Source organism: Dipodomys spectabilis, unplaced genomic scaffold (genome assembly GCF_019054845.1).
Source record: "Dipodomys spectabilis isolate Male_0828 unplaced genomic scaffold, ASM1905484v1 ptg000427l, whole genome shotgun sequence".
NCBI classification, from domain to species: domain Eukaryota; kingdom Metazoa; phylum Chordata; class Mammalia; order Rodentia; family Heteromyidae; genus Dipodomys; species Dipodomys spectabilis.
The window spans coordinates 501,876-529,082 of NW_024871104.1; the positions used below are offsets into that span (position 1 = coordinate 501,876).

Sequence of the window (27,207 nt, forward strand, 5' to 3'; positions counted from 1 at the left end):
ATCATTAGTTAGCCAGGCAGTTCATGTGCCTCTTTCAGCTGCCTGACCCACATTTCATCCACGCTCTGCTGTTTTTCTCCTGCAGGGTTATTTCCTGAGCAAGCCCAGGGTTTAGGAGTCCCCCAGCAGAGAGCCCCATTCAGACTGCCCTAAACAGGCAGTTTCACCTGCTGGGCCAGTGTTTTTCTGCTACCTAGTCAATCTGTAAAGATTTTAGCAGGAGATTCCTGGATACCTTTCCAGAAAACATATGGGGGATTGTAATTACTTTGGCCTGCTACAGTTTTAGAATTGAGGGAGAAAGGAAGAGGTGCAAATCTTTCTGTTCGTAAATAGCCAAATCTGTGGGCGTTTACAAAAGCATTCTGTGCAGCATGAGAGAATTTATGTGCCACATTTCACCCTTGGCACACTTTCCAAATGAATTGTTCAAAGGGAAGTTATATTAGGACAAATAGAAATGACGACCGGCACCAGATGTGGATTTTTAGTTAATATTTACGCAACACCCAAAGGGAAGATGGTATTGGGCAATAAACTAAAAATGTCTTAGGCAAATAAGGAAATCTTTGCCCTGCGGAACTGGCACGGCAGAGGTATGAATTATACAACAAAGGACTGAGGATGCAGACCAAATGCAGGGTAGGTCTGGGAGACTATAAAAAGGAATTCATTGAGGAAGTGGTAAGGTAGCAGATGTGTGGAACCTACTAGGGAAAATAAGGGCTTAGCACTTTTCTGGCCAACCTTGTGTCTCAGGTAGAAAACACAAGCCATCCAGCCTAATTTCCTTCATCTGTGAGAACAACAGAAGCTTTAAATAGAGCACATATATTTGAAGCAGTACTCTCATATTGAATATATCTTAAAATACACTAAAGAGCTGTCTCCCCAGGTTCTAAATGATTCCAAAGACAGTTGATGACCTCTTTCATTTGATTTTCTCCTTACAGTTATTCAAGGAATTGACTGTTTCTTAGTTTATAGAGAACAATCTGAAAGACACCATGGTTTAAAATACAGGAAGAATATTGAGACGTATGTTAAATTATAATAGAAATTTTGCTAAAAGCAATGGGATTTCTCAAACACAATTGGATTTTCAGCCTTCCATGTATAATGGATAAAGATGGACCACTTTAGGCCTTCGCTCACAGTGTGCTAGGCTCGTCATTCACAGAAGTTGGAATGAGGTAGAGGGAGACAGATGGACAAAGGCAAGATTTAAACTATTAAAGCTGTGGAAATGATGCTTACAAGCTTCTAGCACTCAGAACCCCAAACTGTCTGGTTATTTTTGTTACCAAGTCTTCTTGCTTATTGAAGAGAGCTGTTCAAGTGTGATTTCTCACCTTCAATCTCTCTGAAGAAGTGATAGGCTCTTGAGAAGCCCTGTCCTTTCTTTTTCCTGTCTTCATGCTTCACCATCTTTAACACTGACAACAAATCAGCTTACATGATGCATATGTGTTACTTTGGTTGTTATATAAGCTCCTCTAAGTACCTATATTTGCTCGGTTATTAATTGTTAGCCTCTGGCAATGACTTTCTTCTACATGTCTATGGGTTTGGTGTGAAAACAAGACTGTGAAGATTGCCTCCATCATGATGCTTCCACCCCAGTGGTAATTTCAGAAACTAATATTTATTGTAAAAAAAATAGAATGATGGGGGAGTAATGGGATTGAGGCTTCATGATAAAGTGAGGGCTAGAGAGGATTTTTTTGGCAATAGGATTTGAGCAAAGATTCAATAGTGAGGACCCAGAGACGGTCTGGAGGTCTGGGAAGAGGCATTGAGTGGAAGCAGAGAGTGTAGGTGGGTTCCTAAAAAGAAGGATCCATGTGTTGTCCACAAAGGAGCATGATGTGAAAGGGGAGAGGCAGTCAAGACCAAATGACATGTCTAGGAAATTACAGCTTTATAAATGTGCAACCCAACATTTTCAAGCACAGGCAATGGAGCTTGCACATTTCTGACACAATGCTTCAAATTAAGACTGGGGAGAAGGAGGGATTTCAGGAGAAGTAGTAAACAGGCCACTTAGGCCATACTGGAGATAAAGATGGCTTCATCTAGGCTAGCAGATAGCAGGAATGGAAAGTGTGCATGTGTTGGGATATTTTAATGATATGCATCTGGAATTTGGTTAACAAGTAAAAGAGGAAACAGTGAACACTTCTACTTTCCAAGACCCTTGTAAGATGTTTCACATGGTAATTCTATCACAACACTACCCACCACATAGAGACCATTTTGACTGTTCGGTAGATAAGAAAATTGATACCCAGACAGATGGCACAGGTCACCCAGGAACTGAAGTGCTGATCAGACCCTGGCATCTTCTTCTGAAACATGTATTCTTCCCTTAGTGTTTTAGGATCCAGTATCAACAATAAAAGCACAGCCAAAAGACACTAAGTATCTTGATGCACCAATTTGGTAGGGTTTTAAAACTCTTCACTAATATGCACAGAGCATCTGGAGAAATGTAAAAGAAAAAAAAATCACTGATTTGAATGGTTTAATGACTTTCTATATGTTTTCATTTCTACCAGGCACGAAAAATTTCCTTTTAGATAACATATATTTACATTTCATCTGTGTGCTTGTCTTCACAAGGAATCTAGAAACATGCAGCTTTGTTTTGCAGATGCTCAAAACTGTTCAGGTCACTGCCAGCTATCCAGGGGTTTGGATTTCTTGTGGCACTTTGGAGCTTGCTGGTTAAGCGCTTGCCTCTTCCCCTGGGAGCAAGGCAGCCTGGAGGTTTTCCCCATGCCCTACCGTGATTAGGCAGCAGGGGGCACTGCAGTCGTGTTCATCCTGGTCCAAGGGAGCCACAAGTTCAGCCAGGAAGGGGACCAGCCAGGAAAGGAGCTGTGTGGCAGGCAGCCCATAGTCCTCTTTGGTCTTGCAACTTTAGTACTCAGAGCTCGTTCTACCCGACTAGTCTCCTACACCATATTTCATCATATTGGATGCCTTCCATGCAGTCCCGCATCCGGGCGGAAAAGAAAGGAAGGGCATTAGCTTTCCGCTCTTAAGGGCAGCCCTGTACTGGGTTGTTAATAGTCGTGGGTGTTTCAGGGTCAGCTTGACAGTCTAGAAACCACACAAGGCATCCCATCCCCCCCCCCACACACACACCCCGCAACCACTCCGAGGCGTGTGTGTGTCTTACCTTTTTGGGGTCTTGTGTGTGGAGGATCATTTCTTTTTGAACCCCAGTGCATGGCGGGGACATTTCTCCCACCCACCCATCTTTGTATTGGACACTGTCGACCATGAGGTAGACTCAGAGTCCAACACCCCTCCTTCCTCACAAGGCCGCCCAAGCTCTCCCCTGCGCCCTTCCTCCTCATTTTACAGGCTCGTGTCCCGTGCATGCATGCGTGAGTGATAGAGGGCGTATTTGTGGCAAACCTGTCCTCTTTTTTCTTCGGGTCCAAAGAAGTCTCTCCAGCTGACCAAACTCGTGCCTGGCAGCGTTTGGCACAGAAACACCGGGTTGGAGATCCAGCAGGCCAGCAGATGAGCGAGGGAGAGAGCGAGCGAGGGACCACCTTCTCCTGTCTGCTTTCTCCTCCCGGGGGGGCTCACTGCAGCTGCCCCCTTAGGGCCATCTTCCAACAATCGTCCTCATCCTGGGGCGCGGCGGGGGCCAGGGGGGGAGGCTGGAGGGGACGGGGGCGGGTGGAGACTTTGAAAATCACGGTGAACGCTAAAGAGGAGGAAGAAGGCGGGAGTCCAATGGGAGGGAGGGTGAAGCCCAGGGAGGGTGGGTGGAGCCTGCAGTCGGTGGGGGGGAGTGGGAGGAGCGTTTGGGGGAGGAGCTGGGTGGGGAAAGGGGCGTGGCAAGCCCGGGCTGGAGGCTGGGCTACGCAGGCGCAGGGGGCCGGATCCAGCACCCCACGCGGGAGCTTCTGGAGTCCCCAGCCACCAGCTCTCACTTCACTGGAGAAGGGGCTGGGACTGGGGCTGGGAGGGAGCTAGTAAACAGTGAATGTGCGGCAGGCAGGCAGGCGGGAGGGCCGGCAGGCAAGGCGGCCCGGGAGTCAGTCCTAGGGACCCCGGAGCCGTGCGCCTGGAAGGCAGGCAGTGAGGGGAGGCGGTCCCCCTGTCCCTCCCACCCGCCCCTCTTTTCTCTCTCTTCCTCAGCTGGTCCCCCCGGACCCCCACCCCACCCCCGTTCTCCAGTCCCCCGGCTCGGCCGGGACCCTGCTGCTGTTCCCCTGTCCGGCACTCTTTCCACCTCCTCGGAGTCTCACTCCTCACCTAGGGCGCCCCAAACTGCCATGGGTTAGGGTGGGGACCGGCGGCGAGCAGTGCGCGACAGGACCCAGCCCTGAGCATCCACCGGGCCGGAGGGGAGGGGTGGACACGGAGCCCGGTGGACGCCGCTCGCTCGCTCGCACGGTCGCTCGTGCTCTCACTCCCGGGCGCCCCGGGGCATGGGGTGCGCGCTGTGAACCCCGCACCCGGCTGGGAACCCGCGCCGCCGCCGCCGCGTTTGGAGGAGGCGGAGGAGAGGAGTGGAGGACGGGAAGGATCCCGAGGGAAGGAGAAGCAGCACGGGAGGGCGCGGAAGCGAGGGAAAAGTGAAGCTGGGAGGGGAAGGCGGCGGAAGGTGGGGGTTGATGCTTCTGTGTTTTGTTGCCGTGGTGGCTGCCCTGGCGCTGGGCGCCCAGCCGGAGGGAAGGCGGTGGAGAGATGATTGCAGAGTTGCTGAGCAGCGCTCTGGGGCTCGCCTTGTATCTCAACACCCTGAGCGCGGATTTCTGCTACGATGACAGGTAAGAGGGAGAGACCCAGTGGTGACGATGATGATGATGATGGTGATGATGATGATGATGATGTCCGGCGAGGGGGACTCCTTGTTGGCTTGGGAGCTTCCCGCTTTGAGACGCCAAGTGAGATCTTGGAGGAAGCACTGCTTCCACACCTGGAGATCTGGGTGGAGAGGAAGCGTGAACACCTAAGGCTCATGCCCGGGGACCTGAGCGCACTGGGCGGGCCGGCTAGAGGGAGTTTCCGCTCAAGAGTTAGCTGCAGGCTCTCTTTTGCTTCTCGCCTGCTGGCAGACGCTTAAGTTTCTTAGCGGAAATCCCAGCAATTTGGAAAACTGTGTAATGAACGCATTTTTTTTTTTTTTTAGTCCTAGGTATTCCTTGGTGTCACAAAGCACATTAAACGATTTTAAATCTGGCCTGGAAGGAAGCCTCCACCCTGCTCGCCCCTAGTAGATCTTCCTTGTGTCATTTCCTTTTATTGACAGGACACTTTTATTTCCAGGAGTTGAAACTCACTTTTGACAGTTGCCAAAATGAGGGGGGGGGGGGGGATGTGGCGGGGAGAGAGGAGAGAAAGAGAGAGATGGTAGCTCACTTCAACTTTCCCTTTTGTTATGCTCTCCCTTGGGCAGTGTACGGTACTGGACTTTGAGCCCCGATAATGCTGATTGTTATCTCCTGCTTCCCCAAGCCTCCCCTCGCCAATCGATGGGGTAGCACTTTATAACCGCTTTGGTGTTCCTTTCTGCTTGGGAGTTTTGCATCAGACCTCAGTGCTTCTCCTGCTAATTGGGGAAATAGACGCCCCTAGAGACTGAGGTTGTCTTCTACGTTTGGGTTAGTTTGGGTGGCTTAATGAGACCCAAATTGTGTTGTCAAAGAAACTGCATTGATTCTTGGAAAATGTCAGAGTTGTGCTGGTGTGTCTACCTAATTTTTAAACTTTGTTAATGTTTAGAAACTGATGAAAAGCTCCAATAGCCATTAGGGAAAATTCCAATTTGTGCCTTTCCGGTGACTTAATCTGATTACAATTAAAACAGATGCATAATTAAAATATATTAGGGAGAACAGCACGCCTGGCTAAACTTATTAACCGTCCTGGAGTGTTTCATGCTCCATTGAAATTAAACCATCCAAAAAGTGAGCACAGATTTACTTTGACAGCTTTTCAGCACCCTCTCTGGACTATGGAAAGTGAATGGATCCCCAGGGCAGGGGTGAGGCAGTGAGTGAACTTAGGCGAAGTGGTTTATAGTGAGCAGAGGGAAAGGCAGACTCTTCTTCTGGTGCTAATTAGCCATAGTCTGTATTCTCTGGTGTGCCCCTCTCCTGCTAAAAGCATGTTCATGGATGCATGCTTTAAATCAGCAAATCTTTCTTCAGACCCACATGTTTGTTATGAAGTTCCTTGGTAATAGGTACCAGAATATCCTACAAACCCTTGATAATACTTTTTGTTTTTTGTAGTGTCTGGCAGAGGCTAGTTGATAGGAAGACACTGGGTTGTCAGAAAGTTTTCTCTCAACTTTGAAACCATGTACTGATTGTCAGCTTACTGTTATACTATACACTGTAGGAAATACTCTCTGAGAGTGAGGCTATACCAAGCAGAGTTGCTTCTCTTCCTCCTGTTTTATGTGGTGATGCACCTGCTACTTCCAGGATGTTGATGAATAAAAGCCCTTGTTTCCTCAGATGACTGACTTTTTACAAAATCCAGCTCAGGAAAGAGTTTGGGTGATTGCTGTCTCTTTCGGGGACAGTTTGAATCATAAGCATTGAAACCAAGCACTTGGAGTTTATAGAGAATAGAAACACTGTAATACTCTCACTGCTGTAGAACACCAACATTTGTATTTGCAGACTATTTGAAATTGTCCTGTTCTTGAAGGAGCTATGCCAGAGAAGGCCTAAACTAACTGAAAAGGGCATGTGCATTTTTCTCCAGGGCTGATGCTTAATTCTGTGATCATGAGTCTGAAATTTGGAATGTTGTCACTTTGAGAGAATGTTGAAGAATGATGATAAATTAGCTGTGCTTTGAACGTTGGCAGTTATTATAAACTCTTCCCATGCTGGAGGTCAAACTGAGTGTTAAAATTCCTGACTGTTATTTCTACCTACATAGATGATTTTAGTGTGATGCTTTGCCCATAGCAAATAGTTGCTTCCATGCTTAGTGTGATCTATAGACCTTATACTACTAAGATGTTGACAGCCTAAAATATGAGTCATGCTTTGCTACAATTAGAAAGCGTATTTTGTTTGGATTTTGTAGCAGAACTGCATATGCAAATGCATACTCTTATAAAAATGAAGTTTGCTGCTCTAAAGATTTGGCATTTTTTAAGAATCTTCAGAGCAGCAAACTTCATTTTTATGTATCCTAGGATTTAGGGAATGCATATTAATGTAGGCTGAAGGTATTTATTGTATGCACAGCATGTTAAAATGATTCATTGCTGAGGTGCACTGCAAACTGGCTTTTCAAATCTATTTTCTACCTAACTACTGTAACTCAGTGGTGTGTGAAAGGGGAAGCGAGCTGGAAACTGTAGGATGATGATAATGTGTTTATTTCCACTACTCTATTTCAGACTGCAAAGATTCACATTTAAAACGTTGCTTATATTACATCTGTGGATACTGCCACCCGCCAGGAACTTTCCTGAAATACAATTGTGTAAGGAGAGGCCAGTGTTGGAAGTACACAGTGCATGGTACTAAAGGAGAGATGGTTTTAATGCCCAACTTGTCTAACTAAATCAAGACTGCATTTTTTTTAGCCTGTGGCGTACTTTAGTAGGGCTTTATATTGCTTTAGTTTAAGCATTATTGCTGTGGTACTTCTCAAAGTTATCATTGCTTTTAAATATAGTGATCAAGTTTACTTTATAAACGATATGTATAATTACGTTCAATGTTTGATGTAGCTTGGGTTGAAATTAAGTGGTAACGTGAAACTTTCTTAAAGCAAAATCAATTTCCCTATGGTAAAACTTAATATTTTACAAGTGTTTCTGTGCTAGACTTAAGAATATGCCTACATGTGTTGGAACAAACAGTACAAGTGTAGAATTGGCAGTATCTGATGAGAGAGTATATATGATATCATCCTTATCCTGCCCTTCCTTGCCTTCACTATAGTTTAATAACTGTATGGATTCTTAAGTTGTGGCTACAATAAAATTGGAATTACAAATATGCAATCCTTGCCAAATTTTAAGTTGAAACTTAAAATCGTGCCTGACTTCTTGAGTGATCCTGTCATTTTGTGGAGGAATTTGGTGTTTAGGTCATTGGAAGATACTTACTGACAGGCCTCTGTGTCTTTTATGCATTTATTGAAGATGTTTGCACATCATGTCCCTTCATTCTTCAATGATATTGTTATAAGGTTCTCACAGAAAACACTTTGAGAGAAGATCCTAAGTGTGAAACAGATGTAAACTATGTACAGTTTGGGGTTGTGATTTCATTTTGCACATATCATGTAGTGGATGATGTTCCCTTTTTGACTTAGTGATATGTAAATGAGAATGTTTTCACTCTCCTGTGAGTAAAATAATTGGTGAAATTGGTAAAATAGTTGGTAAAATTCCATTTGAGTTTTTGATATTGGATCATATTTCTGTGGCTCCTTCTGAGTATTTTTAGTATTTTTATCTCTGGTGTCTATTTTGTATTTGTTAAACTCAGCTCAAATTATAGGTGTTGACCTATATATATATATACATATGATTTCTTAACTTTTTTCTCAAATGTCTAATAGATTTGCCTTGAATCCGTCTGGAATTGTTATCTTAAAATTCCAATCTGTTTAACCACTGAAGGTGGTTCTTGAGATTCAGCAAGTGCATGTATAGAAAATTTACTGTTTTTCTTTCTTTTTTTTTTTTTTTGTCGGTCGTGGGGCTTGAACTCTGGGCCTGAGCGCTGTCCCTCAGCTCTTCAGCTCAAGGCGAGAGCTCTACCACTTGAGCTACAGCGCCACTTTCGGTTTTCTGGTGGTTTATTGGAGATAGGAGTCTCACGGTCTCTCCTGCCCGGGCTGGCTTTGAACTGCGATCCTCAGATCTCAGCCTCCTGAGTAGCTAGGATTACAGGCGTGAGCCACCAGCGCCCGGCTTGTTTTTCTTTTTTTAAAGTGTGATTTGTAGCTCTATATCAAAAGTCACTTTATCAGCTCATTATCAGGAAAAGTCAAAGTGGACAAGTCTTGTTTTGCCTTCATTTTCTTACCTAGTTTGTAATATGCCAAATAACACGCAGAGATAACTTATCGTATATGAACTTTTTAGTTTTTTTTTTTTAATTGGTATACAGGAGTTGCACAAAAGAGAGGGAGATTCATTGTGACATTGCAATACAGACATACAATGTACCACAGTCATGCCTCCATTTCTCTCCTTCCTCCTTCTCTCCATACTTTTCAACATTGTCCTATTTTTTTCTTGGCATCTAAAAGTCTTATGAGCTTTTTATATGGCATTTTTTCTAGCTATGTTTTGGTTATTTAAACAAGTCAATTTGGAAATGGTCTATTTTGTTCTTTTGGACAAGTGTGTCTTATTGGTGAGTTATAATTACAATTGGGTACAGTCAGTATGCAGTAAAGCTTTGCTTCCATTGAGTCCATCACATGGCATTTATCACAGCAAATGACCCAAATACAGGCACTGAACGGACATGTACAAATGCCAAAGGGAAAATTGCTTGCCAACCATCTGTCTCTTAGTTGTGTTCAGACACACACATGCATGCATGTGCACACACAGTTATTAATTTATATTGGTTACTGTGTGGGCTGTTATCTTGTCATCTGCACTTACTTTTTCAGAGCTAATGTGCCCCAGTGGTAGCAGTGAATTCTTTGCTGCTATAATTCTGAAATAGCTACAACCTTTTGGCTTCCAACCTGAGTGAGGCACAGAGTTGGTATTCCTAATCTCTTTGTTACTACAGCTAGGCACATTAAAAGCACTTGTTCCAAATGCCTGGGAGACTGCAGCTGTTTATCGAAGGCTAAGGATACATTATCTCGGTCACAGGAATTTTCATAATATGAGGCAAAGACAGAGTTTAGCCTTCAGGCGTTCTGGAAAATCTTTGGCTGACAAATCTGCATCTTTCTAATCTTACTATTCCTTACCCCAAGTGCTTTAAGCTATTCTACCATTCATCTTTTAAACTTTTTGATTCATTCTTGGTAGTTAGGTATTGGATCACCCTTTCATACTTTTTGTTTTATTGTATTTTATGTTGCCAGTACTGGGGCTTGAAGATAGGGCCTGGGTGCTGTCCCTGAGCTTTTTTGCTCAAGATTAGTAGTGCTCTTTGACTTGAGCCACAGCTCCACTCTGTCTCTCTGCTGGTTAACTGGAGGCAAGAGTCTCAGAGATTTACTTTAGCAGGCTAGCTTTGAACTAGGATCATCAGCTCTCTGCCTCTTGAGCAGGTAGGATTACAAGTTTGAACCATTGGCTTCTCTTTGTATATTTATTTTAATGGCTTCACATAAAACAACAAGTATAGTGGACTTGAAGGAAAGGATGGGTGGGTCATTGAATATAAAAATCTCTATAAATAGCTGTCCCCTTTAGGAGCTTAGTTTAAAAAATTTGTAGTGCCACATCAGCAGATCTGCTTACTTTCTACATTTTTGTAGAGTGAAAAGACACAGGTGTGATTAGGTACAATGCTAGATGGTTACTTTGAATATTTGATTTGTATGTGCTTTTGAGAAATACACTATATCATTCAATAATTTACTAATTATGGATGCTACCAAGCAGGAGGATCTGCTTATCTATGGGGTACATAAATGTGTCTACAGTAGCTGCTCACTCTTATTATCTTCTTTGGTATGCCACCAAACATTGCCTATCCTGTATGTGCTTGATCAAGGATTCTGAAGGTCAATGAAAATAAGAATAAGTTGACCATTGGTAAATACCATTCTGCATAAATTTACTGCCTCTTTTGTTAGCTTACAACTTCACAATCAGGTTTATTTTCCTTGATGTCTATATTGAAATATTTTTACTGTAATTTTGTTGGCTTCTCACTCAGAACACTGTGTTATGCTTAGGATACACAGTGTTTGGCCTGGACTTACTTTTGGTCTGGTATAAGTTAACTAGATTTGTTTCAACTGGCCATAGGGATTAATAAGGATTAAAAACTTTTCCTCAGATATTTTTGGCTGTAATTTGTAAGAAATTAATTCCAATAAAATGAAGCACTATAGAATTTCTACCCGCACCTTCTTCCTCTTTTCTCAAAACTCTCTGACAGTGTAGCTTTTTAGTCACATCTGTCAGATTCATTCTAGCTTCTAGAATGAAAGGTATAAATGTTCTTTTGGGTCTCCTAGAAACTTTTTAGGTTACTTTTTGGGGTGTTTACACCTATGACTTTTTTGTTCTTTACAGTTAAGTGAGATCTTACAAAGTAAACCTAGCTATGTAGGAAAATTTTGGAGAAGGCCCCATTGCTAAAGTGATTTTTTAAAGTTCACCATAAAAGTTGTCATGATTTTAGAGAATTTTTTTTTCTTAAAAAATATTTTATAAGTGTAGTAAATTTGAAAAAGTAGAGATTACCTGAAGATTCTGATTTATTCAAAATATCTTAAAAATTAATATAGAAAAGGGACAAAAGTTAAAAATGATAACTCTGGCTTTTGTTCCCATTTTATTATGGAATTAAGTGGGATTACATATATATTTGCTTCTTTGAAGGCTTTGTGTATGCCACATTTCTTTTTTTTATTGTGAAAATACTGTACAGAGGGGTTACAATTACATGGGCCAGATAATGAGTACATTTCTTATCAAGGATTGTTGTCTCCTCCTTTGTTTCCCCTTCCCATCCCTTCCCATACCCCCCCCCCGCCCCCCCCCCACACCCCCCCCCCCCCGTCCCCTCTACCCAATCCTCCCCCCACCACCAAAGTTGTAAAGTTCGTTTTTTGACATAACGACTTGTACATCTCATTGTTGCAATGGGTCCACCAGTATCCCTATTTAAATGATTTGTTTTTTCCTTCCCCTCCACAAATTATACCAACATCAAATACAGTGAAAGCAGGGGTTATACCGTGGCGGGGAGGGACATACAAAGCAACAAAGAAATCATCTTATAAATGTGTTAGAAACAATTGCATGAAAGCAAAAGAAACATTTGAATATCTTATCTTGGGGTTCATTTTCCTAACATCAACTTATCTGACCTTTTCTGCTTGTCTCAGACATACACTGGTTATTGTAAATAAGGGAAACCATGGACCTATGTTTCTTTGGGCCTGAGTGCCACATTTCTTGAGGACAGAACTATGTATCCATGCAGAAGTACCTTAGTGTTTGGCCGAGGCCACTCTAACTGATATTTTCTATTTGATATTTTCTATTATGATAATTTCACATAGGCTTTTGTTTCTTGAATTCTTTACTGGGGCATTTGGTGATATCACAGAGAGACAGGGAATGAGGCATGGGGCACAGAATGTAATTAGACTCAAGACTAAATGACATGAGATGTCAAATGAAACACATGCCATGGCCCTTAGAATAGCAACTCTGCACTAGCTGTTGTGGGCAAATAAAATGGTGCTTTCAGATCTCTTTGTTTTGAATGATTAATTGTCATTTCCATGGAATTTATTATAATAGATTAATAGTCATTCATCAGAGACATTGGGTTTTAAAATGAGGTCATTATAGGTGTATGAGGTATATTTAATTAGGAAACAATGTGTAAAAATAATGTTTGAGAAAGGATTGTAATTTGGATTGGAAAATTTTACAAAGTCTGATCATGCAAGCAATTTTTGTCCTAATTGTAATTCCAGAGATTGTTAATTGCTTTAGCAGTAGTAAGTTTGACTCTTCTAGCCTAGAACTCCTCACTTGGCATTATTTAGGAGTTTTTGTTTTTGTTTTTTGGTTATTTGTGGGGCTTGAACTCTGTCCCTCAGCTCTTCAGCTCAAGGCTAACACTCTACCACTTGAGCTACAGAGCCACTTCTGGTTTTATAGTGGTTTATTGGAGATCAGAATCTCACAGACTTTCCTGTCTGGGCTGGCTTTGAACCGTGATCCTCAGATCTCAGCCTCCTGAGTAGCTAGGATTACAGGCGTGAGCCAACTCGCCTGGCTTATTTAGGAGTATTTTAACTTCAAAGGATGTGTTATTTGCTGACGTGTGGCCACTAGGGCCCAATATGGCTCTTGACATTTTGAATCGTGTTAAATGATGGGACTAAAGCATTTCAAATAACCATATTTCAACATTGTTTAAACATGCAGTGGGAAGAATGGCCATCCATGGCACCCTGCATGCTTGGAATTCTTTGGTATTAATTTTATATGCAGTTCAAAAGTTTATTTCTTACAAAACAATTGGGTTTATTTTCTAAAGATAAATAAGTCTAGTAAAATTTTTACAGCTGTCTTAATTTTTTTTTCTCTTTTTCAATTGTTTCAATGAGGAAGCTGGAAGATGCTATTGCCTGTTTTTGTTTATCAGTTAGGTTATATGTTTGTGTTCAGGACATGGTAATAAAGCATAGTTATTTAGCTTCTGTTATTAACCCATAGTCAAAGAGTAGTGATCAGAGAAACAGACGGTTGAAAATACTTTGAAGAAGGAAGAATCTTGCCTTTGTTGGTTTTCAAGTTTTTTCACAATGAAAGCATATCTACCTTGCTTTCTTTCCTGCTAGTAGTGCTTCTTGGATTAAATATGCAAGCCGGAGTTAAGCTCTTTAATACAGTTCCTCCAAAGGAACTCAAGGACTTAGTGGCTGTCAGTATTTGTAGAAGTAAGATCTAAGATCCCTGCAAATCATATTCTCTCCAAGGTGTTATGTTTGCTGGCCATGGAAAATATAGTCATGGGCTTGGTTGCTTCTCCGTGTTTGAGGACCATTGGGAGAAGTGGGTTTTCACATAGTTTGACAATATGGTTTGCTTCTGCAAACCATATTGATTCCTTTGGGACATTTTTTAAAAATTGTTTTGCATACAGCCTTTTGGCTACTTCTGCTTCCTATCACCAGGCTTTAAAGCATGTACACACTAAGCTCAGTTGCCTTTCCTTTTCATTATTTATTTTATTTAACTTTTGTCAGTGTGGGGCTTGAACTCATGGCTTGGGCACTGTCCCTGAGCCTCTTTGTGCTCATGGCTAACACTCTACCATTTGAGCCACAGTGCCATTTCCAATTTTTGAGTGGTTAATTGGAGATATGAATCTCATGGGGACTTTTCTGCCTGGGCTGGCTTCAATCTCCAGTCCTCAGATCTCAGCCTCCAGAGTAGCTAGGATTACAGGCATGATCCACCAGTGCCCTGCTGCCTTTCCTTTGAGAAGATACCTCAAGGCAGAAGACATGGGTCCATATATTTCCTTTTCCAAGTATATTTCCTTCAGAATAGGTTGCTTATCTCCTCCTCCAAATAATTAAGGTTTGCACTGTTCGACAGCAATGGAAAAGACCTCATTTTGACAAAGCAAGCTTTTAATGACAAATTTTCCCACTACAAATTTGAAGAAGAAAACTTCTAGATGATGAAGAAGTTTAATCAGGCAAGAAGACATTTTTATTTGCAGAAATAGGCCCTTTTGACGGAGGCAATTATTTATAGCTGATGTGAAAAACTGTTGTACCTGAATTCATTTGGTAAACTGCATTTAAAGTAGGAAGGTTAGCCTTGTTATTTTACTGCAAGGGAGAAAAATAGTACTCTCTTTTATTCCTGAACTTACATTAAGAAAACAAGGCTTAACAGTTTAACCCACTCTTTGAAGTATGTGCACTGATTCAACCAAAGAAAATGAATTTGAGATTTTAATGAAAATTTATTAAAGTCAGCAGTGTGTTAAATATCTTTGCTCAGACCTGTAATTCTAGCTGCTCAGAAGGCCGAGATCTGAGGATCGCAGTCAGAAGCCTGTCTCAGCAGAAAAGCCCGTGAGACTCCAATTAATCTACAACTAACCGCAAAAAAAATGCACAAAAAATGCTGGAAGTGAAACAGTGGCTCAAATGACAGAGTGCTAGCCTTGAGTGAAAAATCTAAGGGACAATCCTAGGTCCTATGTGTAAGCCCCACTACTGAGGCACACACATGCAAACATGTGTACAAGTACACATACATGTACACACAAAACCAAAGATGCTGCTGTGCTATACTCACCAGCTGTATACTATGCCATGAGAATCTAACCTTCTATTTTAAATCCCCTTAAAAATGATCTATTTCTAGGCAGTAGTGACTCATGTCTATGATCCCAGGTACTTAGGGGCAGAGAGTGGGACCATGTAAGTTCAAGAAGCACCCCCCCCCTATTTTTTTTAATGATGGGATTTTTTTTGGTTTGTTCCAAATTGAGCATAAGTTGAAATGCCTTCTCTGTCAGTATAAATAATGTGAGCTATTTTTATTAAAGTTTTAGTGGCTACTTTTTTTTTTTTTGGTCGGTCGTGGGGCTTGAACTCTGGGCTTGGGCCTGTCCCTGTGCTCTTCAGCTCAAGGCTAGCGCTCTACCACTTGAGCCACAATGTCACTTCCAGTTTTCCGAGTGGTTCACTGGAAATCAGAGTCTCACGGATTTTCCTGCCCGGGCTGGCTTTGAACCGCGATCCTCAGATCTCAGCCTCCTGAGTAGCTAGGATTACAGCTGTGAGCCACCGGTGCCCTGCTTTAGTGGCTACTTTTAAGGGTACTCATGGTGTCATTTTGAGGATAGCTGAGACAAGCAAGGAGATTTTACTCTTGGTCCTTTCTTGCAGCTCATTCCTCTCTGCATTTGACATTCACTCATTTATATATTCATTCATTTTGAATAAGGTCTTTCTGAGAAGCTCAAACTGATCCCAAATGTGAGATCTTGCTACATCAACTTCCTGAGTGCTGGGATTACATGTGTGTCACCACACACACCTTGCTAATTGACTCACTCAGAACTTCATGCTTGCTGAACAGGTAGTTTATAGTCTGATCCATGACTCCAACCCTTTGTGATCTGGTTATTTTTGACATAGGGTCTTGCTTTTTGCCAAGGCCAGCCCAGACTGTAGCCTTTCTATTTATTCTTCTCCCTGTATATGGGATGACTAAGCTGTGCACGCTCAGCTATTGGTGGAGACTGAGTCTTGAAAACTTTATGTTCTAGATGTCCTCAAACATTGATCCTCCCAATCTCCATCTCCAGAGTAGCTAGCATTACAAGTAGGAGCCATTGGTGAGTGGCAGGTAGCCTTGACTCTGGGCCAGGGTGCTGTCCCTAAGTTCATTTTGCTCAAGGCTAGTGCTCAACCACTTGAGCCACAGCACCACTTCTGGCTTTTTATGTGATTAATTGGAGATAAGAGTATCTTGGACTTTCCTGCCCCCTCTGGCTTCCAGTTCTTAGATCTCAGTCTCCTGAGTAGCTAGGATTACAGATTTGAGCCACAGGTGCTTGGCAAGGCAGTTGACTTAAAAAAAAAAAAAGTCTTTTGAGGCCAGCTAAAAACCCTTAATTTCTTAGAATTAGATGGAGAAGCAATTGCCTCTCCTAAGGAGACCTTGAGATGGACCCTTGCTGGCTCTCTTATTTGTGTGTTTGTATCTGTTCTAGGCCAGTGCTTTCCAAAGGTAGTATACACAGAAATCACTTGGAGCTATTAAAGTGCACGCTGTGCCTGAAAAGGGCCTGAGATACTTCATTTCGGTAGTGTCCAAGTGCAGCAGCTATTGAAAGCTCATGAACCACGTTTTGGGTGATAGGCTTGTTTTCCTTTGGGTACAAATGAGCTCAGTGTGTTTTACAGAGATTTGGAAGGGCTGCCTGAATTCCTGGGTCAAAGTAGTCTGAGGGCAGGTATCACTATTCTGTGTATGAATGTTACCAACTTGTTTAATCTCTCTCTGTTTCATTTATTTTACTTGTCTGCCTAGACATCATTCATATGGAAAGACTTGGAAAAAATTATATCGAGTGAAGTAGGTTATGTCTAGAGAGACAGAGGTTGCATGATTTCCCTCATATGTGGTAACTAGAATTAGTCTATAAACCTATAAGTAAACATGTTAGATGGCATGCAAGTGTTTACACATGTATTTACTAAAGTATGGTAGGCTCTATGGAGAACTCAAATAGGGTAATTCCTTACAAAGGCAAAGTCAAAGCCCAACAAAATGAGCATCAGGAAACAGGTGTTTGCAAGAGGGGGGGTGGGGCCAATAGGAGAGACGTAGACCAATTAAGAGAAGGGGGTAGGGTATGTAGTCAATAATTCAATATGTGTGTGTGTATACACACACACACACACACACACATACACACACACAATTAAGAGAGAAGAGGTGGGCCAGGAGGTATGGGTGAGAATGTTGGAAGGGTTGTAAGACTGATCAAAATGCACGGTATTCATGAACTGGTTTGTTATATGGTACTTCCTTTGTGCAATTTCTTAAAGATAACTGATTAAACTAAAAGGCATCATTCATGACATGAGTTAGATTTTGAAAAGGTAGATTGAAAGAGAGCCTGTTAATTCTAGGAAAGCTCTCTACTGATATATCTGTCACCATCACATGCAAGAATGTCATCTTCTTTGTAAAATAATGATGGATTCAGATATGAACTGTAATTTTGACAAAATAGTATGCAATCGCCTTGGTGCACTATGAAATTTCTGCTTTGGTTGCTGCCCAGTGAAGCCGGTGACTCCAGACAAAGTATCTGGGGAAGAAAGAATTTCATTGGTTACAAGCTGGCAAGTTGTAAGATAGAAACTTTGATCCTTAAAAAAAGAAAAGAAAAATCTTGCTGAGCAATGGCGAGCACAAGGCTGTGTAGGGATTTTGGAGAGGTGAGTGTTTAGCCTGGGACAGGTGGGTGGGGCAAGTTGGCCATCAGTTTCCCAATGGCCTGCTTTTCCAGATATATGTACACGCTGCAGCTATCTAAATATCAGCAGATGTTAGGATTCTGTAACTAAAGAAAAAAAAAATCACTGATTAGAAAGTTTCTTTTTTCCTTTTCTTGCAGGGGTAGTCAAGCTTGCAGGTGATACACAAAATAGGGCATGAGGAAAATAGGCAACATAGCAGAGAACAGTTTTAACCCTTAAGGCAGCTATAATCAGAGCTATCATCTAGATATGATACATTGCTCAGTTGTAGGACTTCCAGAATAAGTGGGGACTTTTTTTTTTTTTTTTGTCACCTAAAAGCGAGGGAAGCTGGAGGGTGTAACTGAGATTTCCCCTCAAGAGGGCCGAGTTGAGACAGCTGAGTGTAAAAACAGAAAAGGTTCAATGAACTCTGATAAACATTTTGGAATTCATTTTTATGCTGAATTTAAATCTTGAAGAAATGATGTTGAATCCTCACTACTTTACTGATATCCCCGCATGTGCATATATAAGCTTTGTCATTAAGTTGTATGTGACAAATAGTTAATTATAAGAATACATGAAAGCTGTACTTAGATGTCTTTCATAATCTTGTCCACAAATGTTAAAATGACATCGTACATAGGAATATATTTTAGCTTCTTATAAAAATGATTCCAGTCCATGATGTGTATCTTAGACAATAAAACATCACAATGAAAATAAAGGCTGGGGCTGGGAAGGTGGCTCAGTGGTAGAGTGCTTGCCTTGCATGCATGAGGTCTTGGGTTCGATTCCTCAGCACCACATAAGCTGAAAAAGCCAGAAGTAGGATGGTGGCTCAAATGGTAGAGTGCTAGCCTTGAACTGAATAGCAGAGTGACCGCCCAGACCCAGAGTTCAAGCCCCATGACCGGAAAAAAAAAAAAAAAGAAAAAGAAAAGAAAGAAAGGCTTATCAGGAAAAAATGATGTTGATTTGAAGTTACTCCAAATTTCCAGAATATCATTATCTACAAAGCCAGGCTGGATAGGAAAGTCCATGAGATTCTTATTTCCAATCAACCACCAGAAAACTGGAAGTGGCGTTGTGACTCAAGTGGTAGAGCGCTAGTCGTGAGCTGAAGAGCTGAGGGACAGCACTCAGGCCCAGAGTTCAAGCCCCACCACTGACAACAAACAAACACAAAACCAAACCTTTGTTTGAAATTTTTCTGCAAAGCTAGTTATCTTTTTCATTAACTTGTACTGTCTTTAGTACCTATAACTCGCATTCATTTATTTATAAGTCATTCTGTGTTTAAGAATATTGATCTCTCTCCTGCTTAAATCCACATATTTAACGTTGTGTTTGGAATTTCCTATACAAAGTATGTGCATTGCCATCATACACTGATATTGCTTATTTCTTCTCCTTTACCACTTGCTCCCCAGTAAAAGACATTCCCCCTGTACACACAGTGCAGATAACTAAGTATGTTATGCAGATAACTAAGATGAGATTGAGGAGTCATATGCCTAAATTAGCTACTTTGGAGTCACTGAAATCATGCTGTGAGTCAAAACATTGGTTGTACCAATCATAGTGTATGACATTACCACCAGTGCAAACCATATCAACCAGAGATATTTTATCTAGGTCACAACTTCATTCATTTCTGAGGTGTTTCTTTACTCTTAGTTGGAGTATTTATGGTTCCTGTTGATACGTAAATTCTAGCAGTAAGTGGAGAGCTCCTAAAATGAGATCACTTTTGGCACCTGCCTGCATAACAGACTACTTTACTGATCTGCATTTCTGTTCCTTAGAACACATTTAGAAGATTCAGTGAAAATTTACCTAGTGTTTTAACAAACCTGTTTCTACTGGATTTTAAAAGCCAGTCATATTGTCTTTAAGTTATTCAAGCTACACAACAAGTAGATTTTGCAAAAAGACTTCTCAGCTCTCTGGGATTGATTTAAACTGCTACAAGAAACCAATAATTCAAGACCTTATTAAACATCCTAGGGTTGTTTTTTGGAATTAAACAAAGGAGTAGCAATTTTTACTTCTCCAGGGTTTGGGATTGGATGGAATGTGTGGTGATTATTTATGGGCGAAGAGATTTAGGAATTATACCTCCTGATGAACTCAGGTAAAACTAAGAGGACTTTGAGGACTTTGCCTTTTCTTGCCTATGATGTTTTGCTTTCCTTTTACAATATAGAGGAGGGATGGTTCTAGGAAATTTGGGTAAACTTTTTCTTTGTGAGAGAAAAATAAGCAGCAGGGCACGAGTGGCTCCCGCCTGTAATCCTAGCTACTCGGAGGCTGAGATCTGAGGCTCGCGGTTCAAAGCCAGCCCGGGCAGGAAAGTCTGTGAGACTCCTATCTCCAATTAATCACCAGAAAACTGGAAGTGGCACTGTGGCTTAAGCAGGAGAGCGTTCCCCCCTTGAGCTGCAGAAGTCAGGGACACTCCCAGGCCGAGTTCAAGCCCTACAACCAACAACAACATAGAAAGGAAGGAAAGAAGGAAGGAAGGAAGGAAGGAAGGAAAGAAAGAAAAGAAAGGAAGGAAGGAAGGAAGGAGAAAGAAAGAAAGAAAGAAAGAAGGAAGGAAGCAAGCACTGGAATGGAGAATTTGATCAATATCTTTGTAAATTGGAACCAGAGAAGCAAAATAAGCTTGAGGTAAAATCAAGACATATTATTACAATGGAAATTCTTGGACTTCAGCTGTTTGAGGAAGTCCCACTTGGGTGTTTTTGTTTTTGTTTTTTAAGGACTCTATGATAATGTTTTCAGTGCAGGCTGAATGGTTTGTGTGTTATAAACTTATATAAAATATATAAAAACTTACTTTCATATATTTTTAAGAAGGCCAAGAAGGCTATCATAGTAAATACCTATTTGAGTAATAATTAGTTAATTCTGTGCGTGAAAGAGGTGTATTTTTCAAGTTGAAGTCCAAGTCAGTAAGTTTAATGGTAAATCAGACACTTTATTCATATGTTACATATGGATTTCTAAATATCACAGCTGATATTTAGAAACTAAGATTATTTTTAGTATTAAGCATAATCTTTTTTTTTAAATTTTATTAAGCATAATCTTAAGTTTAGATTTTTATATTTTCTTTTCTTGGTATGAGAACTAGTTGAAAATTAAGGTAAAATATTTTCTATGACTCATGATTTGATAAAAATATTTATGTAAACCACTTTCTGAATAAAAATGTAAATTATAAGTTGGCTCAAATGTAGTTTTTAAGCATCTTTAGAAGACTATATAAAAGAGTAAATGTTTTACATGCAGCTTACCTAAGACTTATGAAGAAAATCTTCTGTGTATGTCTGTAAGTTAGTCACATATTCTAAAAGAGTTACCTGGAAGACTGGAATTGATAGAAATAAATAACACTGAAGCTGTAGTTCAACTGAAAACTGGAATGGTAGTTAGTCACTCTTGGATCTTTGGAAACTATTTAAAATGTAAATTCTATGTAAACTAGAGTTGGTTTTCATCCTTCTTAGAGGATATTTATCCTAGAATATTCTATCGGTTATAGCTAATTCATTGGCACTTCTCAAAGCAAATTTCTCTGTCCTTGGAAATAGGAGACAACTAAAAATCAAGGAAGCAACAAAATTGATAAGCAGGTAATTATCTTTATATACATGTCAACCAGAAGACATAATGACATTTGATCATGACTTTGTAGATTGTTTTATTCAAGAGTCTGAAATGGCTGGTGTTACTAGCAGTTATGGGAAAGTAAGGGGCTGTTTACCACTTTAGGTAGTCTGATTTTTGCAAATCGTAGTGTAAAAATATGATAAATCTATTCAAAGTTTGAAAGAGACATTTGATTTGGATTTATTTTAAATTCAGGAAATCAGCTCCAGTAGGCATTGGCCTTTGATTTAGAAATGTTAAGTCATTCTTATCTAGAAATGTTCTGTCTCTCAAGAAAGCAGCAGTGTGTATGTTTTTTGCTCATGTTACCCTTTGTTCTTGGAGCAGGCTTTTCAAGATGCTTAGCTGTGTCAGCAACCATGACCTGGGGTACTGACCCACACATGATGTAGTTCATAATCCTAAGGAGTAAGGAGTCTGGTCAGAGACAAGGAAATTGACAGTTACTCTAAAATAAATATATACTTACGGTTCTAAGTGAATGCATAAGAGCAGTTCTTGACCCAGCCTGGAGGCACTTTTGAGGAGGTTATGCTTGAATTGGCTCTTGATAAATACATCAAAATTAGCTTAACAAGCATGAGAATGAAGGAGAAACATTTGGGAGGGAAAAAAAAAGTAAGGAAAGGAAGTGAATGACTTGGTATCTCAAGAATAGGGCAGAAAAACTAGAGGGGAAAGGGTGAAGGAATAGACGAATTGCAAGTTATTGAGAACCAGATCACTAAAGGAGTCTCTTGTGTTCTATGGCAAGATTTGGATTGTCTTCAGTAGGGAGAAATCCAAGGCAGAGAGACCAGAAAACATCGCTATTCTATGTGGTTTTTATATAGATCATAGAGTGTTCTGTTAGAGGATTTGTTTTCCTAGTAGTGATGAAGGTTAAACTAAGGTAGGAACAGAAGAAGAAAGAAATTTGGATATGTTACAGATGGAAAGACAAAGAGAAGGTGACTTTGGTGGGCAATTAACTGAGTATTGAAGGTCAAGGAGAGAGTGAGACAATGATTAGCTTTATGTCTTGAGGAAGCAGTCCCCTCCCCCAGAAAAAAAAATAGATGAAAAGAAAAATCACAGGGAGATGAGTTTTGAAGGGAGGTAGAAGCACCCATCTTCTTTCCTTGATGAGTAAGAGGAGAGCTGAGATGTCAGAACATCTCTGCTCCCAGTACTAATAGCAGGTTGTGGGTGCTTTGGAGTTTGGCAGATCTATATTGCTACTTGGAACTGTTGCTAAAATTTTGTCATTGTATTTGAATTTTTGCTAGCATGCTATTTTGATAATAACGAGTCTTAGTTATAAGTGACTGTTACTACATTTGGGCTGCTGTACCAAAACCATAAACCATTTTGGCTTAGAATAGCAGATTCTTATTGCTCACATTTCTGGAGTCTGTCCACGCAAGATCAAGGCACTGACAAGCTAAGTGTCTGGATTCTAGATGGCAGTCTTCTCACTGTTTCCTCATGTAACACAGTCTCAAGGCAGTTCTCTGAGGCATCAGGATCTTGCTATGTAGTTCAGGCTGGCCTCAAAGTTGTAATTCTTCTGCTTCTACCTCCTGAGTGCTGGCTTCACATTTATTCCTGGCCACTCTCTGAGCCTCCTTATAAGGGCACTAATCACATTCATGAGGGCTCTGCCTCATGATTAAATCAATTCCCAAAGGTCCTCCAACGATCACCTTGCACATTAGACTTTGACATTAATTTTAGGGGAAATGAATATTCAGTTTATAGCAATGACAATATTGGAGGTTCATCCAGTTTGGGGAGTTTCTTGCTTGTCTGACTAAAGGATTTCTAAAAAGTCCAAATGTGTTTTCTCTCTCTCCTCTTTCTCCTTTTTCTTTCTTTCTTTTCTCTCTCTCCTTCTCTCTCCCTCTGTCTCTCTGTCTCTCTGTCTCTGTCTCTCTCTCTCTGTCTCTGTCTCTGCCTCTGTCTCTCTCTCTCTCTCTCTCTCTTTCTCTCCTCCGAGGCATGGTTTGGCTATATAGTCCAGAAAGGTCTTGAACTTGCAATGTTTTTGTCCCTATCCACAAAGTGCTGAGATTAGAAGTGTCAACCATCACATTCAGCTGAACTTCTTTTTCTTTTTCCTTCAGTGCTGGGGATTGAACTCAGCACCTTCTGTGTACTAAGCAAGTACACTCCTAGCCCTCATTTTCCATTTGTGATCTGGTTGCAATAGCCAACCTGGCAGTGACAAGCTAGAGTTTGACACCTGGTTCTCCCAGAAATGCTCCAAGGAGGACTTCCTTGTGTTAATGTAAGTCATCATCCATGAAACATAACATTTGGCAAGGGAAGGGTGAGGGTCCTCTGTCTGAGCTGAGGTCTTGTGCCTGAGGTTTCATAAGAGTGGAACTCCAGTTCAGGCAGATTGGCCTATGTAACATCACATTGAATGTGGTAAACTTATATTCAGTAGGGAAACAGGGGCTCTGTTAGAATGAATAAGTATTTTTGAAGAGGGGAAGAGACAAGAGAGGTTCCAGAAATCAGTGCAGTCCACTTGCTTCATTGCTTCATTACACGGATAGCTTTAGTAGTATTTTTGAATGCCAACTGAACACAAATATGAAAATCATAGAATTCATGTAGCCATACTTAGCAGTGAGGCAGTCTTCACATGTAATAGAATGTTAGATATGTATGGGGCAGAAAGCTTGGGACCAAATACACCCTGAAACCCATATATCCTCCGTCTCTCTCTCTCTCTCTCTCTCTCTCTCTCTCTCTCTCTCATTTGCTTACTTGCTCATTTGCTTGCTCACTCTGTTTCTCAGTAGAATCCAGTAGTTGAAGCCTAAAATATTTACTATCTAGCCCTAAGCAGGAAAAGTTTGCCAGCTCCTGATCTAAATGAAGAAACGAAATTTTAAAAGTCTGGCAGAGTTACTGATCCCTGAAAACACATCTGGACACTCAGGCGCTTCCTGACTGTAGTGGAGAAACACAGGTCTATGACAAAATTGTTAGGAGTTAACACTGAGGATCAGAATTAGGAGATTTCCCTCACCATTTAGAGGTTTTCTGTACACTGTGGCAAAGGTGCTGCCCAAGAGATGGGGATGATAGTAAGTAAGGATGATAACATGGTACTATGGTCACTACAGGTTTTGTGTCAATGAATCCTTTGATCTGCATGTGTTTGCGAACAGTGGTTTTCATTCAACAATAAATCCCTGTGCTTCAGTCCGGAGCTGGTCTGTGGTCCTGGCAATTGTGCGTGGCCTGCAGGAAATGCCTGCTGATTCCTCCAGAGGGGCTGCCTTTGGGATGCTTGTGTGGCTCTGTTAGTGGCCAGCCTCTGTTTCCAGACAGTTGTTTCCCAGCTGTATGCTGCTTTGTTACATTGTTTCAGACTGTGTTTCAAAGTGATTTCCAAGTGTTTTGCTTGACCTCCCCATAGGTATCTGCCTTGCTTTGACTCTGCACTAAGCAGCTGTTTGGTATTCCTCTGGTATCCATTTTCTTTACTGGTCTGTTCTCTGGCAGGGATTTCTGTGATTGAGGTTTTGACACCTGCAAAAGTGACTGCGTCACTACATAGTTGTTGACAGCCTGCTCTTGATGCTTTTTTGGTTCTTTGAGATAATCCAAAAGGCACCCTTAGAAAAATGTCAATAATGCACCATGGTGATAGAAGTTTTGTTTTTTGTTTTCTTTTTCCTACTAACTAGAGAAAAGTCTGTCTGCTTTGATCTGGACTACCATGAGAGTCTCCATTTTTTACACTTTGAGTATGATTGTACTCAGGTATAAAAGTCAGTAACAAGGTTGACCTATTGCAGACTGATATTTGACTCTATGTTTTTCAGGAATGTTATTAGCTTATGTAACTAGAAATGGAAGTTTTGCAAAATAAGACCATCTGGCCTTTCAAAAGTTGCAGCATTTGCAGATCTGAAACAATACATAGACTGATCTTTATTTAATAGAAAATATTGCTTTGTATAGAATTTTCCATAGTAAGTCTGAAAAATAACTAATTTAATGTATATATGAAACTGTAAGACCTGATAAGTACATGTTCTATATTTTAACCACCAGTTAGCTGCCTTTTCTGCTTAAAAAAGAAAAACCTCTTGAATTTGATTCTTAATAAAGCCCATTGAAATTCTTAATTCATAAGTAATATGAATAATAGGCATATAGTAAACAATTTCTATGAAAGCAGCTGTTTAAATAGCAAAAGTTTGGTGTGCAGATAGTGAATTCAATTTGAAAATAGTTTGGCTAGCGGAGACATATTGAATCTGATATATAATATTTGTTTAAAGAGTATCCTAATATTCTGAGCTTGGGGAAATCTCAATCATATATAATATACATATGTATATATGTATATACAAACACATACACATATATATAAACACACATATAGAACATTTCATATATATTACATACCACACATATTACACATAACCACATAACATATCCATATTATAGAATACATATATTGCATACATGCAGTATATATGTACAGCACATATATTACATATATACATACATGTATATACATATACATTATAAATTATGTAATATGTAACATTCATGCCTTTATAGTCAGGCAAGAAACAGTGAATTTACAAATAACTCAGGGGTATTGATTATTTGGTGGTGCTAGGCCTGTAGTAATTCTGTAGTTTCTTTTCAGTTGGTGAGTGGTGACTTTGATGTTCCTCAGAGGGAAAGATTTGGTAATATGTGAATTTGTCCAGAAAGCACTTACATTTTATAAGGCTTGAGGGTACTTGGATATCAGTAAAATACTTTTATGAGAGTAATAGGAAAGTGTATACTGTGGAAATCATATCTTTCAAACCATGTTTAGGTGAAGTTTCTCTCAAGTTACTTTTGAGATTTTCTTTATTGCTCTTAGTGTTGTGAGGTAAATTGAGACTTAGTTTCCCTCATTGTGACTAGGGTTTTTAATCCCAGTGATCATCTTGAGTTGTTGGTAAGTATGGCATCTAACATGAAGTACTGGGTTTTGTTTTGTTTTCCCATTTGTTTTTTCCCTACACAGCTAGAAGCTGCTCTTCTCTGCATCGGGCTGTCATCCATCACCTCTGCTCAGTCCAGGCTGAGGGCAGTGAATAAGCATAGACTTGGTTGTTTTTGCTTCTGTGGGGATGCAGCTTCCTCTTCTAGAGAGCCCAGTGCTTGTCTCTTGCCATTTTCAATTTACTTTTTGTACATTAATTCAAGACCTGAGGGCCTCAAGGTCATTATTGGCATAAAGAATACAGGAAAAGAAAAAAAAAGGCTAAAAATTGTAAATTTTAAGACATTGTATATTGTGTATTATAACACATTGAAAGTTTTGGTTCATTTGTTTGTTATTGAAGAAAAGAGAACTCACATACTAGATCATTGATGAATGGCTCTTTTGGGGTTTATTCTTCAGTCTGTCATTTTCTGGCAACATTCTAGGGACAAATTAGTGACTTGTCTGAACCTAGTGTGCACATGTGGTTGTCATAATCATGAAACAGATTTAGCTACTTTTATTTGCCATCTAATCTGTCAGGCACTTTGCTAGCAGAATATCTTGAAAATGATGAAGCTGTGGTCTATGGTCTAATGATCTCACAAACCTGCTGAACAGACATCATGTATTTTGGTTTCCATCAAGAATGATCATTTTTACTGAGATGAAACAGTGCTGTAGAGGTCTGAAAGAAGGATTGATTGCCTTGCAAGAAAGACTCTTAGAGGAAGGGTCAGGTTTATTGCCATGGTATAAATCTTTTTTGGGGGGGAGAGGGGTCTATTTTTTGCCTATTTATTTCTGATTTATTTGAGATGAGCAAGAATTGAGCACATCTAATG

General features: G+C 40.5%; 1 protein-coding gene across 1 annotated transcript in view; it reads left to right on the forward strand.

The window, feature by feature from the left end:
• The first annotated feature begins 4,612 nt into the window (after positions 1–4,612).
• Tmtc2 (transmembrane O-mannosyltransferase targeting cadherins 2) overlaps positions 4,613–27,207 on the forward strand; it is a 356,843-nt gene continuing 334,248 nt past the window's right edge. The window contains exon 1 of the mRNA XM_042668306.1: positions 4,613–4,796. Within this exon, the coding sequence (XP_042524240.1) occupies positions 4,714–4,796 (83 nt within the window). The 5' untranslated portion in view covers positions 4,613–4,713. The remainder of the gene's footprint in view (positions 4,797–27,207) is intronic.